We start from the raw sequence: 16,532 nt of genomic DNA, 5'->3' as shown, positions 1-16,532 counted from the left end.
CCTTGGGGCAAACAGGGCTTACTCGCAGACAAATGTGTATAGGATGCCAGCCTGCCCTCAGATATTCTTTTACTCCGCTTTGGAAGTCTAGCGCTGGCCGCTGTTACTTTCTGAGGAATCCGCTTCCACTAGCACAGAGGTCACTGACTTGAACTTACAGCATCGAGCGCGTCCGTCTCATGTTGCAAAGCGAGAGATCGACCTATAGATCGGGGAGCGCAGCGAGGAGCGGGGAGGAGGCGGTGCCAAGCGAGCCCCGCCCGGCCTGGAGCGAGAACTGGGCGTGGCCTGCCCGCGGGGGGCGTGCCCGCGTCGCTTTCCCAACCCCGTGAGGCTACCCTGGGATTCAGGTTGCTGCTCCGGGGTCGCGAGAGTTCTGTTTCGGCGGCTTTTGATTCTTCGGAACTTTCCTTGCTCGGCGATTGCCGACTGGGGCCGAGGCGGCCGCGATGTCCTCGGTACAGGTGCTTTACCCTCCCAAGATCCACCGCAGCATGCTTAGCCCGGGGTTCCCGAAAGATGAGCCGACTCAGGGTAAGTGTCCAGGAGGAAGCGGAGCAAAGGGGGAGCCCTCGGTTCGGGCTGAGCGTTGGGTTCGAAGGTTCCTAATTCTGGGGAGAGCTTTTCAAGAATCAGAGGCTCAGAAAAGAGAATGATGCATGAACGGACTGTAAGGAGATGGATTATTCCTTGCAGAAGGTGCCATCTCGGCCGGGGGTGGGGGGAGAGGAAGAACCGGGCTTTTTGTGTTCGGGTCAGATCTGATAACCCCCTTCGTGCCCCAGCCCTGGGCACTGACTCGTCTTTCTGAGCCATTGCCCTCGACTCTGGAGACCCACACATTGCCCATTGGGCCATGGGCTTCCTGCCTGATGTCAAAAGCTTCTGAGAACCCTTAGAGGGCATATCTTGTCAATACTACACGCTTATATTGGCTTCGTATCAGTTCAGCTGTCATGGCTTTCCCCAAAGAATCATGGGAATTGTAGTTTGCTGAGGGTCTGAGATTATTACTATTTTTTTTTAAATAGAGGTTTCTCTAACTCTCCCCCCCCCACACACACACACCAATGAACTACAGTCCCCAGGGTTCCACGGGGTGTGTGTGTGGTGGTGGTAGGGAGATGGAAGGATTTTCTTACAGAAGCTAACGGCCCCTTACTGAGAGGCGATGACACGGGTGAAGCTGCAGCGGGAGGCAGGTCATTGGCAGGGAGGGCTGCAGAAAAACTGGGCTGCTTCTATTAAGGCTGGGGATCAATGGATGGAGCAATCGACTTTTCTCCCCAAACGTCTTAAATCAGGTTGTGGGCCCGTGTACCACCCCCCCCACCCCACCCCGATCTGCTTGCTATGGACAAGAGATAACATTGCAAGCCGTGCCTTCTGCCTGTGTGGCGTACATTTATAGAGGCTTGAGTGGTTCTTTTCTTGACTGTGGGAGGGAACACCACGCTTGCCCTGACAAAGTCTGAGAAGCCCGGCTCTGGGATATTTCCGTCACATTGCTGGTTGCCAAGTGTGAAGAGGGCTCATTGCTGACTTCTGTCGGCCGCTGCTGGCTTTGCAAAAGCGTCTGGCTCCTGCGTTTAAAGTGTAAGTCTTACGGGCTATCAATTTGCCGTTGCCAGGTTCTTTCTCTCTCTTTCTCTCCCCCCCCCCTTTCATCTAAGTTAGGTTCGGAGTTGGGTTTAAGTGGGCGCGAGCACTGAATGCTTAACAGCCCTAGGTGCCGGCTAAGTAGGATAGAGATTGGGGTGGTAGGGGGGAGAAGAGAAAAGGAGATGGTGTATTCTCCCAGCATTTGACCTTGAAGCCTTTCCTGCTTCCCACAGCCAGCCTGCACTCATTTGTGCCCAACAGCTGTAAAAAGGACAAACAGTCTACTGAGATGGCAGGCTGTTCTGTGCCTCCTGACCATTAGGAATTGCCATTCCCAAAGTGTGTCACACATCTTAAAAAAAAAAAAAAGTTAGGCACTCTCCCTTACCATACATTACTACTCTCCCAAGGTATAGTCATCTCACTAATCTTCAGAACAAGCCTGTAAGGTAGGTAGGTATCATTACCCTTATATTCAAGGAGAGTGTGGGGATGAGAGTGAGTGCCTTCTTTAGATCTCCTTAGCGAGTTTATGGGAGAGGTAGGCTTTGAAGGAGGACTTGACTGCACAGTCTTTTAGCTCTGTGGTGGCAGAAAAAGAGCTCTCCAGATGTTTTGGGCTTCAGCTCCCAGCAGTCTTGACCATTGACCATGCTTGCAGGGGCTTCTGGGAGTTGAAGTCCAAAACATCTGGAGATCTATCCTCTGCCCATCCCTGTGTTAGCCAATGCAGTACACATGTGACACCCCAGCACGGATTTTTCATACCTTTAGGTGCAGCAAATTGAGAAGGTCCTCTTTTTATTGACATATTAAGGCTGCAATTCTATGCACACTTACCTGGGAGTAAGACATTGAACTCAATGGGGCTTCCTTCTGAGAGATATGCATAGGGTTGCACTGTAAGGCTGCAATAGCTATACCTACTTACATGGGAATAAGCCCCATTGAACTCGGACTTACTTCTGAGTAGACATGTGTAAGATTTCACTGTAAAGCTTGCTGATAACTCTACCTACATGTATACACTTTTGCAAAACTACCACTCAGAGGGGAGGAAGGGGGTTGTACTCAATGTTAGTCCTACTTAAAGTAGACAGACTGAAATGAACGGAACTTAAGTTAGATTAACAATGGATACAACCCATTACTTGCTTTCTCCTCGTCCCCTGTGCTAAATGACTGCTCCTGAGGAAGGAAACACAGGTCAGCAACTCTTTTTCAGCCCGTGTCACCCTCTGGCCCTTGTGACAACTTTGTTCTCCTCCCACCCCACCGACATACTTTTGGAATGACCCTTTCGGATCCACCCTTTATCATTGCCACGGTGCAGAGCTAGCCAGAACTTTGCCTTGCAGCGCTCTCTCATGTGATGGTGCTTATAGAGCCCCTACTCCGCCCCCCGCCCTTTCCTGGCACCCACAATCTACACAATAAACAAAGGCGTCTGTTTTCCTGCCCGGCGGCGGGGGAAGGCTACGTGATGTGGCAAACTTCTGTCCTGTCCAGGCTGCCCTCCCCGCACCACTGCCAACCGCAGCAGTTCTTCTCTCTCGGGCTGAGCAAACAACCCTGCCCCCTTCACGGCCAGGATCAAAGCGTTTATGGCCAGAGATCCCCGACTCGGGGGAATTTCTCGCATTCCAGGGGAACTTAGATAAACAAGCAGTTTACGTCTCTCTCGGCTTATCTTTTCTAAGGCTTGCATTGCGGGAAAGTGAAACTTCGTTCGGGGGGTCTGCTGAGAGAGATGGAAAAGGTGACGTGGTCATCTGGAGTCTAGATTAGGCTGATTTGGGGGCATCTGCTCGCCTGGAAAGTGCTTTGAAATCCAGCGTCTCACTTCATTTAATCAGCGGCGTTCTTATTAGTCATTTCCCCAGCTGGTTCATTCAAATCCCCGCTTGAAAGATAAGGGATTGAAGCTGCGTGTGTGACCGGCCAGCAAATCCAAGTGCTAGGATGGGTCTCTGTTAAGGTCCAAGTCTGGCCACTGGCGCGCACACACATCGAAGTTGAACTTTAAATGACGAGGATAGTAACATGTAGGGGAGACAGGGAACTTTGGAAAGAAGAGATGGTAAACTGATCTATGGTGATGTGCGCGCGCATGTGTATAATATGGGTAGAATTCAAGGTAAGTCCTACTTAAAGTAGACCATTTGAAATGAATGGGCCGTTAGCCATGACTAACTTAAGTCCCATTCATTTTAATGAGTGTAAGTAGAACGTATGTTGGATTTTAAGTACATTATATAAATTTATTTATTTATTTATTTATTGCATTTATACCCCGCCTTTCTTCCTCTCGCAAGGAACCCAAGGCGGCTTACATTATCCTCCTCCTCTCCATCTTATCCTCCCAACAACAACCCTGCGAGGTGGGTTGGGCTGAGAGTCTGTGACTGGCCCAAAGTCACCCAGTGAGCTTCCATGGCCGAGTGGGGACTAGAACCCGGATCTCCCAGCTCCTAGTCCAACACTCTTGCCACTACACCAGCGATGTAGAGAGGGATCCCCCCCCCCCCCGAGTATGAAAAGTTGGCTGCTGGTGGAATTTTGTTTCCCCCCCACTTTTGGCCACAAGGAATCAGGAGCGTATTAGCCCTAGGACAATTGCTTTAGGCGTGGTTAGCTAAAACAGGTGGTTAGCGCACCAGATTCGCAAAATAGCAGTTTTCATCCTTCGTTACAACGTATCTGAATGACTGAGTGGTCGTCTTTCGTTGGATTTGTGAATTTATTTTTCTTTTGCGTGGGCTGAGGTTGCTAGGTCCAGATCTTGACAGGCCTCCTAGGGAGGGTTGAACAGAACGGGAAATGTTCTAGCAGCTACAGCGGGTCCCGACACCGCGATAACAGGTCCTTCTCGGTTGACTCAAGGTCTCGATCAGACAGCCGTAGTGGTGGTGCACAGTCCGTGAGGCGATGCTTATCTGCATTTTACGTTTGCAACAACAACAAAGTGTTGGGAATAGCTCCGCCGCTTGAGTGTCTGGTTATATAACCGAAAGAGGCTGGCAGTGGCTTGGGGAGCAAGGTGCGCAGAGAGCCGCAGGCACGCTGCCTCTCATCAGCACGTTCACCTGAGGGTTAGCAACAAATGCCCGCTCCGTAAATGCATCGAAGCTGAAAACCGGCCCCTGCTTTTAAGCCGCCGGTGATCGCAACTTAGACCCCTTCTGGACGACAGCGAGGGCTTCGGTACCGGGAACAAGAGCCCGCCAACAGGCGATGGGCTCAGGCGGTCTCAGAACGGAGCTTGGCATCGGTGCGGTTGAGCACAGGCCGCCGCTGCTCTGCAAAGCGCAAGCCCAGCGTGCCGGTAGATCGCGCGTAGGTAAACAAGCTTCGAGCGGGGCGAGGACAGAGCTCTCGCGCGCCTCTCCTCCATTGGCCGCTGCCGCGCGCCGCTGCCCTTCTGATTCGTTGGAGACTCTACATCCCCGCCGCGTGGAATTTATTCCTGCCCCGCCCCCTGGGCCTCGCCGACTGTTTTATCCCCCGGGCGGTTTAGCCCCGCCCTGCCGGCGGGAGAGCGAACTCCGCTGTTCTTTCGGATTGGCGGAGCCGTTCCCCGCTTCTTGTGGCTCGCCTTCCCATTGGCCAGGGGCGGCGTGGGGTTGGAGTCTTGGTCGCGGCGCAGGGATTCCAGGGCGCACGCGGCCGCCGCAATATTGGCGAGGGAAGGGCGTGGCCCGCGGGAGGAGGGCTTTAAGCCGGTTGCTCGGCGTGGTCGCTCGCTGTCCGGCTGGCCATGCTGCTGGCGCCGGGCCCCGTTTGCCGCCCCGCTCCTGAAGAGCCGCTGGCCCCAGATGCCGCCGGAGAGGAGCCTCGCTGCTTCGGTACTTTGCGAACGGGAGCCCCGGGTGGAGGCGGGTGGAGGAGGATTTTGCAGCCTGCGCAAACCGCTGACCCTCCGCTTCATCTCTCTCTCGCAGGGAAGACCGCCTTGGAGATGCGCTACCGCCTGGGAGCGTTGATCGGTAGCGGCGGCTTCGGCACGGTCTACGCTGGGACGCGGCTCAGCGACTCCCAACCGGTGAGCGAGCGAGCGAGCGAGCGGCGCCTTAAAAAAAAGATTTAAAAAAATTATTAAAAGCTGCGGAACAAACAAGTACAAAAACGGATTTTTAGCCTTCCCCAACTTGGTGCCCAAGTTATATATTGGACAGTCCAATATATTGGACTGCAACTCCCGGCATGCTGGCGTGGAATGATGGGAGTTGCAGCCAAATACAACTGGAGGACACCAGGTTGGGGAAGAAGAGGGCAGTGGCGTCTTCTAGGGGAGGTGGTGGGGGTATCCCTGTGGCTTATCCACACCTGGTCATGCTCGCCAGATCCCGTTCCGGGCTGAGTTTATGGTCTACCATCTGCAAAGAAAGAGGAACAAACGAACTGGGTATGTGGGAGGCAGGAAGATGTGTCATTCCCTCGATTGAAAGTCCATAGCATTTGCTTAGGGTGCTTCTAGATGAGGCACCCATTGCCCTGTCTTGTTCACAGAATTTTAGGGGTGGGAACTACATCCTACAGATGTAGGTGTTTCCCACTTGCAATCCTCCCATGTTTTCCCACCACTTCCATCTTTTTTTTTAACCAGAAAAGAAACGAGGAAAAGACGGAATGGGTGCACATTACCTTTTGAATCCCAGGTTGTAGGTGTGATTTCCTTATCTTGACCCTTCTGTCTCTCCATGTTTACTAAAACGTGTTATTTAGGGTGGTCTCTGTCCCAGAGGTGCACAATCTGCTTTAGCCCATGGGCTGAGATTCATTTCAGATAAACTTTTGGAGGCTACATCCCAGTGGGGGGCGGGGCTGAGGGCAGAGGGGGTGGAGCCCCAAATATCAGCATTTTGTAGCTTAAAGCTCTTGTTGCCAGTAACTCAGCCTTAGGAGAGGCATGTCAACTTCTTAGGATCGGGGGGGGGGGGAAGCTGCACAACAGCTGGGAAATCACGGGGAGTCCAGAAGGGCTGGATTTGGCCCTGGGGTTCTGTGCCCGTGCTCTGTCCTTTAAGAGTTATGTCTGTAGACTCCCTGGTGTGATGGACTGCTTGTGAAGTCTCCTTCATGTGGAGCCCATTATGGCTCATCAACTGGGTTTCCTGGGAACTAGCTAGTTAATTGTTAAGTAGAAATATACACCTAGCAAACACCCATGCTGTGATGAGGAACAAACTGATGCTATTTACGGTATATATAGTGTCCACATTGGGCTATGCCCAGTTGCCTTATAAGTAGGTGCTGGAGAAGACTCTTATGAGTCCCCTGGACTGCAAGGAGGTCAAATCAGTCAATCCTAAAGGAAACCAACCCTGAGTGCTCATTGGAAGGACAGATACTGAAGCTCAAATATTTTGGCCACCTAATGCGAAGAGAAAACTCCCTGGAAAAGACCCTGATGCTGGGAAAGACTGAAGGCAAAAGGAGAAGGGGACGGCAGAGGATGAGATGGCTAGATAGCATCACCAATGCAATGAATATGGACTTGAGCACGCTCCGGGAGAGAGCGCAGGACAGGAAGGCCTGGTGTGCTATGGTCCATGGGGTCACGAAGAGTCGGACACGACTGAACGACTGAACAACAACAAGTCCACAATTGTACTCAACACTTTATCTGTTATGGGTTGTTTCACACGTTACATTTTGTACTTGAGTACCGATACTTGGTTACAAAATACACACATGGTTTACTGGTTGTCAATAGCCAGCATGTGTTTAAGTCATTCCTATTGTGAGCAAAATCTTAGGTGTTCAGAAGCTGTGGATGAGAAGGTTTGGAATCCCATTTGTGCTATATTTTGTTCAGAACTCTGGGGACCACAGGTATGACCATCAGGATTGGCTAGTGGTGAGGAATAGTATGACACTTAGATTAGTATGCCACCACATTTTTTAAGGTTACTCTATTCCCCAAAGGGCAGAACATTTGCCCTTTAAGAACTCTTGATCATGGACATTCAGTTGTCATTTAAAACATGTATCAATCTACTGCATGCACATCAAAGCAGTTTTGGTGCATGTTTGCAGCTGTACATCCAAAAGAAGCCACCAGTTCAAGCACATCTTCATCTCAAATAGATAAGAAAAATTTCTGATGTTTTTGTTCTGGGGGGTGGGTTAAGTAAGTAGACTTTCCAGTGAGGAGACATTCCAGCAATTTAGATCTTAATTTTTTGTAATGTGATAAATCATCAACAATCCCCTTTGTTATGGACAGAGAATCTTAAATTATATGGGATAATTCAGTGAAAGCCATGTCCAACCAAAGATGGTATCTGCTCAAATAGCAGGACAATCAGTGCTCTCTTAATTGGGTATTTGGTAAGACTTCATAAAGAACTCCCATACTCCATGAGAAAATTAGATCACATCATACCATGGGGTTGTTGTTGTTGTTCAGTCGTGTCCAAATCTTCGTGACCCCATGGACCATAGCATGCCAGGCCATCCTGTCCTCCGCTCTATCCCGGAGTGTGCTCAAGTTCATATTCATTGCATCAGTGATGCTATCTAGCCATCTCATCCTCTGCCGTCCCCTTCTCCTTTTGCCTTCAGTCTTTCCCAGCATCAGGGTCTTTTCCAGGGAGTTTTCTCTTCGCATTAGGTGGCCAAAATATTGGAGCTTCAGTTGCAGTATCTGTCCTTCCAATGAGCACTCAGGGTTGATTTCCTTTAGGACTGACTGATTTGACCTCCTTGCGGTCCAGGGGACTCGTAAGAGTCTTCTCCAGCACCACAGTTCGAAAGCATCAATTCTTTGGCGCTCAGCCTTCCTTACAGTCCAGCTCTCACAGCCATACGTTGCTACTGGGAAAACCATAGCTTTGATTATACAGACCTTTGTTGGCAAGGTGATGTCTCTGCTTCTTACTATGCTGTCTAGGTTTGCCATAGCTTTCCTCCCCAGGAGCAAGCGTCTTTTAATTTCATGGCTACAGTCACTGTCTGCGGTGATTTTGGAGCCCACGAAAATAAAATCTGTCAGTGCTTCCATTTCTTCCCCTTCTATATGCCAGGAAGTGATGGGGCCAGATGCTATGATCTTAGTTTTTTTAATGTTGAGTTTCAGACCAGCTTTTGCACTCTCCACTTTCACCCTCAACAAGAGGCTCTTGAGATCCTCTTCGCTTTCTGCCGTTAGGATGGTATCGTCTGCGTATCTGAGGTTGTTGATAATTCTCCCAGCAATCTTAATTCCGACCTGTGATTCATCCAGCCCAGCGTTTCTCATGAATACCATGGGGTACTTATCACATAATAGATTCTCCCTATCTTAAGGAGTGCCTCCAGCAACACCAGACAGGCCGCTTAACAAGATCAGCCTCAGATGGCTTTCTCTCTGTCCCATCAGCCAGAACAGCTAGGCTGGTGGGGACAAGGGAGAGAGCCTTCTCTGTGGTGGCCCCCACTCTGTGGAACTCACTCCCTAGGAAACTCTGCCATGCCCCTTCTTTAATGAGCGTCCACCATGCATTAAAAACGTGGTTGTTCAGGCCAGCATTTGGGGTGGGTTAGGGTATTTTTAGAAATACAGTGTTTTAAAGTAGAATTTTATTATTTTAAAATTGTATTGCTGTACATCGCCCAGAGTGGCTGGGTGACCAGCCAGATGGGCAATTAAGGAATTCAGTAAATAAAAAATAAAAATAATACAGCTGATCCAGTGTAGTTCACATAACATCTTTAACAGTGTTTTTGAAAAGAATCAGCCTTTGCTGGTTTCATGTTGCTAAAATAGTCATAAGAGAATCTATAACATTGAATTAGACGTACTGTTTTCGTATACCAAGTAGTCACCTTTTCAATATTCTTTTGACATTCCTTCTCGAAGGCAACACTTAGGCCATCTGCCATGGGTTGGAAGGGTTGTGTAGTTTGCAGAAGGTGTCTTCTTCCTCCTAGTTTAATGACAAAAAGGCAGTGGTGTAGTTTGCCAGGGCTTGCAGGGTCCAAGCACTGGGCCTTTTTGATTAGCGGGATGCTGACATTATCTGTCACTCCCCTCAGAATTCCCATTCCCTCTGAACCTAGCTGCAATCTTTACAATAGCTAGGGTGAAATGAATTTTCCCAGCAACAATATATTGTTCCCTGTTGTAATGCAAAGTGTTTTAGGGTAGCCTGGTCATGAATGGGCAATTAAGACCCATTAGCTTTACAGAATAGCTGCCCAGGGTAGAGATGAAAACTGCTAGAACTAATTTGTTGATATGGATCGACACAGTTGCCTGCAAGTTTGGGCTCTCCTTGGGGGCGTGGCTATGGGAATTGTCATGATGAGTGCCTGCACTCTGAAATTTACCACTACACCACTGCAAAAAAGAAACTTGTGCTTGGAATCCAGTAGATCATTGGTCTTTGACTGCTGGGTCAGATCCCGCTGCAGGGTTGCAGCAGGGCCAGCTTCAGGTCTAAGAAGATTGATGACTACAGTATGGGACTTTGGTCCTTTACATCTTGCTCTTCCTTCTTCTTTCAGGTGGCTATTAAATACGTTGCCAAGGAGCGAGTCTTGCAGTTCCAGCACATGGTGAGTTCTGGTTCTTCTGTGCTGATGGTTCTTGCAGTGCTGACCCCTCTACTACTTGGGCTGCAGACAGTGCAAAATGCCAATCAACCTATTTATCTCTGTTCTTTCTCTAGAATGGTACCCTCGTTCCGCTGGAAGTCGTTCTACTGAAGAAGGTGTCATCCCCAGGTTGCCGAGGTGTCATCCGCCTCCTGGATTGGTTTGAGCAGCCTGACTCGTACTTCATCGTGATGGAGCGCCCCCTTGTGTCTCAGGACCTGTTTGATGTCATCACAGACCGGGGCCCGCTCCCTGAAAGTTTGGCTGCCAGTTACTTCTGGCAGGTGGTTGAGGCGGTGCACCACTGCCACCTGTGTGGTGTATTGCACCGGGACATAAAGGACGAGAACATCCTGGTAGATCTCCTGCAGGGTGACCTTAAGCTCATAGACTTTGGCTCAGGTGCATTGCTTCGGGATTCTCCATACACAGAGTTTGACGGTGCGTACGCTACATGTGAAGGAGAGGGAGGGAAGGCAGCATCTCCAGGTCTGAAGAAAACCAGAAAAGACCCTGGCCTGAAACCCAGGAAAGCTGCTGACAGTCAGTGCAGAAAATGCTGAGCTAGTGGGACCAAGGGCCTGACTTGGGCTAAGGCAGCTTCCTTTTGGTGGTGAGGAGCACATGGGTGAAGAAAATATAGGTGCAACCTCTGAACATAGGAAGCTGCCTTATATTGAGTCAGACTATGGGTCCACCTAGCTCGGTATTGTTGACACTGACTGGCAGGAGCTCTGCAGGGTTTTTCAGGTACAGGTTTTTCTAGCCTTACCCGGAGAAGCTGGGGATTGAACTGGGCACCTTCTGCATGCAAAGTGTGTGCTCTACCACTGAGCAATGGCCCTTCCGAGCAAATCAGGACTCCGCTTCTCTGCAGCGTGAGAACCATCACAGTCATACCATCCATTGTGAAATAGCTTGGTCTAAAATACACTTAATGCCCCCAACCAGAGAAATGATTCTGATGCCGAAGCTTTCAAATTGTAAGGCAGCCTCCCTGTGGAAGTGCAGGAAGCTGGTAGGGACAGGTATGAGCTCTTCTATTTACTGGGCCTGTCAGGAAAGCAAAACCCAATTTGTGCCTTAAGGCACAATCCTATGCATGTTTAGACAGGAAAAAAATCCTACAACTACCAGCATTCCCCTGCCAGCCATGCTTTTTTCTGTCTAAACATGGATAGGATTGTGCCCATAGTCAGTATAAAATGAGTGGCTACAGGAAGGTTTGCAGGAACCCCTCTGCGTGTTTATTGAATGTGCTGAAGGGTTTTCAGAGCTGTGTGTGAAGCCCTGCCCACCACCAGAACTTTGCACCCCCTGCTCTGATGAACTTCCTCCTGAATGTCTAGCAGATGGTAGTCAGGAGGGATGAGGTGATGTGCAGGGTTACGCCTTGTGGTCCTGAGAACCCTTCCGCATGTTCATTGAACACAGAGAGAGGTTTGTGAGAGCCCTTTTTTGTGTCTCACCATTTGCATTTGACACAACGAAAAGCTAATTAAGAGACTTTCTTTATGCTGTTTATTGAATCTTTCCTATCAAAAGTAGACTGAAGGCCTAAGCAGTCTGCTCTTTTTTTCTGAAGGTGACATATTTCTTTTCAGTTGAGAACTGTTATTTGTTGTCTTCTAAAGAAGATCAAATTGCTAGATTAAGTCTCAGGACGACAGCTTCATTCTTGCTGTGACATGCTTGATCATAGTAAAGTGGAGTAGTTACCCCTTAATTGTTATAGTCGTCCGAGCTGACAAATACTTTCAGTGTTCGTGTGGAGGAGAAATTCCAGTTGGATGTTAGTAACTGTTAATTGATCTATTCATACACAGAGTCGGGAGATGGTGGATACTTCAGTTGTATTGGAGTGTGCTCTTGTGTACGTATCATAAATCGTTGGCCTAGTTGTCACTGAGGTAGCGAACCCATGTCTGGACTACACTACTTTTAGGTTGTATCCAATGTTAGTCTAACTTAAGTTCTATTAATTGCAATGGGTTTACTCTACATAGGACTAACATTGGATACATCCCTTAGACTGCAGCTGAGGGCTCACATGATGAATTCTCCTTCATCAAAAACATTACCTTAGAGGGCATTTTTCTTCTTTTGCATGGACAAGCCTTAATAATTTGAATTTTATTTATCGTCTCAATAAGTCTGCAGATAGAATCACATTTTATAGATGGGGAAACCTGGAGGTGCAGTATGCCTATGGTCAATTCTTGTCTCTGCTGCCTGTCTGAATATGAATGTTGTATCTCATTTCTGCAGTTTGGGTCTGGCCACCCTTTGCCTCGTGTGGGTGGTGAATGCTTCGGCTGAAGCATTTCAGTTCCAGTGGAGTGTCTTTGGGCATGGCCTCACCTGTTCCTTTCCATCCCTATAGGCACACGGGTATACAGCCCCCCTGAATGGATAAAATACCACCGGTACCATGGACTGCCTGCCACTGTGTGGTCATTGGGAGTGCTGCTCTACGATATGGTGTGTGGGGACATCCCCTTTGAGCGCGATGAGGAGATCCTCCTTGGCAAACTCCACTATCACTGCCGGGTATCCTCAGGTATGGATGCGGCTGTTGGCCACAGCTGAGCTTCAGCTGTTGAACATGTGCCAGATACGGTTGTCAACTATCCTGGGTCAAGTTGGACTCCAGTCACAGCACGCTTATGCATTCACCCCCCCCAAGCTTCTTTACCACCTGACACTTTCCAGTGATGTGAGAGCAGGGGGAGCACTTGGGCACCATCCTTCGCCCATCCTGGTTCACTCCAGATTTGTTGGTCTACAACTTGCTCCTCGTTGGGAATTGGAGGGCACCAGGTTGGAGAAGGGTGGTGCTATGATGATCAGCATCAGTCTCCACAGCATGACTTAGTATTACTGGTATATACACGCTATCATTAACTAGTGATGCCCTGTTCCATGAGTGGAAGGGAAAACAGGTGAAGTGGGGTGCCCCACCCCCTTTTTGCCCTTCCCTTCCTGTGTCTTCCACTGCCACCTGGTGGAACTCTTTTTCCCCCTCTGGCTGCCTTCACCACACTGGCCTTAAAGCTCTCTGGATCTCGGGTATTTGCTTTAGGTAGTGGGTGGGAAGGGGTTGGCTGGTATAGACAATACTAAGCTAGATGTACCATTGGTCTGGCTCAATTATAAGGCAGTTTCTTATGTTCTTAAGCAAACAGCCATCAATACATCTTGTGGCAGTGAATTCTGCAAATTACTGTCAACTTACCTAGGATGGATGTGAGGCTTCTGGACCTGTAACTTCCTGGCTTATTAAAAATCTGTGCTCTGTAAAATATCTTCCAGACCAATTTTATTTACATGTCAAGTTGCATATCATTGCTAGGAGACAGGCAATTTCACTGCTGAATTCCTTAAGGATTTTCTGTGTGTGCCATCTGGATCCGGTGACTTACTCATTCTTAATTTTCCAACTAGCCCTAGAACATCACAATGGTTGGGACTTATGGAGAGTTGGTAGTCACATGTGACAGGACCAGCCTACCTCTTAAGTTGATTAAATGTGCTCCATGTGAATGACTTCTTGCATTTCTTAATTGAATTGAGTATTAACACATAGACCCTGCCCTACTGTGACACGATCCTGAGTCACCTTGCAAAGTGATCATTCCTCAGCTTCATTTCCCCATCTCTAAAATGGGAATCGTTGTGGTTTGCTTGTTTGTGTTTCTAACAAGGCAAAGCTTGCAAAGTGCTTTGCCGGCTGGGCGGTGCAGCATTAATGGTGATTTCTTTCCTTGATAGACTGCCGTCACTTGATAGAGTGGTGCCTCTCGCTGGCCCCGGAGAAACGACCTTCCCTGGAGCAGATCCTGGCCCACCCCTGGCTTCTGGCCTTCTTGGAGCAGAGTGGCCGCAAAGTGCAGCAGCCCACGGTCCCTAAAGCCGGCACCAGCCTGTGACTATGGTGGCCTCTGGACAGCCTCTGTCACGGAGGGGACAGTTGCAACTTGGCTTCTCCTGCAACCACAGGCTGATGTAACCACTGTCTCTTATTCCTGCTGATTAGCTGAGCGGCCGCCCCTGGCAGAGGTGTTGCCGCTGGGGGTGACTTGTGAAATCCCAGGTCCATGGCAGTGACCCTGCCCAACCAACTAGACAATGGGGCTGACACTCGGCCCCTACCCAAGACAATAGAGACCAACGAGCCCTGTTCTGTTTACACAAAGACTCTGCCTGCCCCCAGGCATTGATAAAGAGCAGAAGGCTGGCAACAAGCAAACAATGTTTAAAGGCTTCTGTGCAGGCCCACCTTGATCGGTATTGGAGCACCTCGGGACCTCCTTGAGGTAGCAGGACTGGATGAACATTTTAATGTACCATGGCTCTGGCAATGTCTCTGCAGGTGCCGGATTCTTATTTATTTAGCGTGACGTTCCTTTGGGAACCTTTGCTTCTTCCTCCTGTGTTAATACTAAAAGCATCTACCTGCTGCCATATCTTTGGGTGTAGAAATGTTTTCTCCGGTCCAGCCAGAAGGTGACATGGATACTGTAACATCTCCCCTCCTCACCCCAAATTTCCATTCCTGTCCAGCCATTCCAAGTCTGAACCCAGCTTCCAGTGCCTGACCTGGTTTGTGCACTCACTCTCTCTCTTCATCTTGTTCTGCTTTATAGGTTGAGGGAAGTAAAAGCAAAGAGAGAAACAAAGAGGGCCCAACCTCCTCAAAGTGTGCACGCAAGGGAAAAAACAAGCCAAAAGGGCAAGATTTTATTTTATTGAACTTCTTAACAAAGGAATAGTCTGGAAGATTAGTGAAAGCACTGGCTTAATTTTCTGGCTTTCATGCCCACCAGCAGCTTGAAGACTCCTCAGTTTCTGTTTTGACGCTGTCTGTAGAAGTCCGGCTGCTTTTCACAGACCTTCTTCATCTTTGCCGGCTCCTCCTGGGAGAGCTTGAAGCTGCATACGGCTGGCGCTTGTGGGCATTCCAAATTGTCCCATCGGCCCCTTTGATCACACTCTACCCAAGTGGAGTTTTGGAAGTGCAGTTGAGGTTTCAGTTAGTGCAGAAGATGCTTGATGCTGCAGATATCTATTTTGAAGCTGAATAAATACGTTACTTCCATCTACTGATAGTGTTTTCCACCACCACCCAACTTTTTTTAGCTTTACAGATTGAGGGGACGATAGGAGTCCATGGCATGGAGCCCTTGGGTCACATGAAATAATCAGGCCAAATAATTCTTGGGGTTTTTTTATGGGAAATGGAGCTTTGAAGGTGGGGCTGTGGTGGGGGCCTTCTCAGGTCTGTCCATTGGCCCTAGAAAGGGTTCAGGTTCTGTACTTCTAAGGATTCTCAGAGCTTTCCAAGCCTGGGTGGGGAGGACTGCCATTCTTTTGGCCAAGTATGCTTCTCCTTTTGTTGCAGACCTCCTGTCTACCAGTTACTGAAGGACAAGCCCCACAACTTCATAGTCGCTTCATGGGCAGTTTCTTCCGACAATGGCTAAATGAAGTGGAGACTCTTGCTATTCAGTTGCATCCCCTTCACAGGGTCCACAGCCTTGGGCCAGCCTGTATGCTTGCCACGAGCCCGTCCACGCTGGAGTGGAGAGAGTCTTGCTTGATGTCACAGTGTGTTCAAAAACCAGGGTGATCAGGGGTGAAAATAACCTGCCCTCTTTCCCCAGGTCTGAGCTGGAAAGAGGAGTGAGATCTCATCCCTGTTGTGCTGAGCTTTTGAGACACTTGGGAAACAGTGAGAAGTCTGCTTCCTGAGCAGTTTTCCAAGGCTCAGTGTGGCACCAAGAAGAGCCCTTCCACATTTCTAAAATATGGCTCTCCCTGATGCTGCTGTCACCAGGTTGAAGCATGCACTCCCCAGGGGTGAGCTGGCAAGTGCATTTGTGGATCTTTGCACCTACACCAGGCTGAGACCCTGGAGAGTTGAGCAGTCTTAAAATTCCTGTCTGTTTTAACGCCAGCTTCCTGGCATTGCCCGTCCTCACTGAGACAGACTCCCACAAGTGGGTGCTGGGGCACAGTACTAGCCAAGAGAGGAGGTGCGGGGGCTGCGAGAACCAGAAACCAGCCCAGGGAATTGCCAGCATCAGTTTCCGAGCCTGCTGCCTCTGGCGATGTACTTAAAGAGTATTTATATGCCAGTTCAGGGTTTGATTTTGTACTTGTGGATTTTTGTGTGTGTGTTTTGCTTTGTTACTGCCTCCCATGCACATTTGTGCAACCACATAACACAGTGCCTCGCCCATTTGGGCTCTAGCATCCACAAAGCCCTTTCCAGGATGAAATAAACTTTTATAAGAAAAAGAAATGACTGTTTTTATTTGCACCCAAAATTCTACACAAATTCAAAGTCT

General features: G+C 49.1%; 1 protein-coding gene across 2 annotated transcripts; it reads left to right on the top strand.

The window, feature by feature from the left end:
* Positions 1-303: 303 nt before the first annotated feature.
* Positions 304-16,474, top strand: LOC146355088 (serine/threonine-protein kinase pim-1-like). Of its 2 annotated transcripts, none has more exons than XM_084832517.1 (6): positions 304-534; positions 5,544-5,644; positions 10,093-10,143; positions 10,257-10,623; positions 12,566-12,742; positions 13,954-16,474. In XM_084832517.1, exons 1-6 carry the CDS (start codon positions 450-452, stop codon positions 14,109-14,111), a joined length of 939 nt encoding a protein of 312 aa, XP_084688643.1. In that variant the 5' UTR covers positions 304-449; the 3' UTR covers positions 14,112-16,474. The 2 variants fall into 2 exon arrangements, with proteins under 2 accessions (XP_084688643.1, XP_084688642.1); XM_084832516.1 differs by lacking the exon at positions 304-534 and adding an exon at positions 5,214-5,447.
* Positions 16,475-16,532: the final 58 nt, after the last annotated feature.

This window comes from Heloderma suspectum, chromosome 2 (genome assembly GCF_057233095.1).
Source record: "Heloderma suspectum isolate Gila_16-S chromosome 2, 16-S_ref, whole genome shotgun sequence".
Classification (NCBI taxonomy): domain Eukaryota; kingdom Metazoa; phylum Chordata; class Lepidosauria; order Squamata; family Helodermatidae; genus Heloderma; species Heloderma suspectum.
This window is presented reverse-complemented; position numbering and strand designations above follow the sequence as displayed.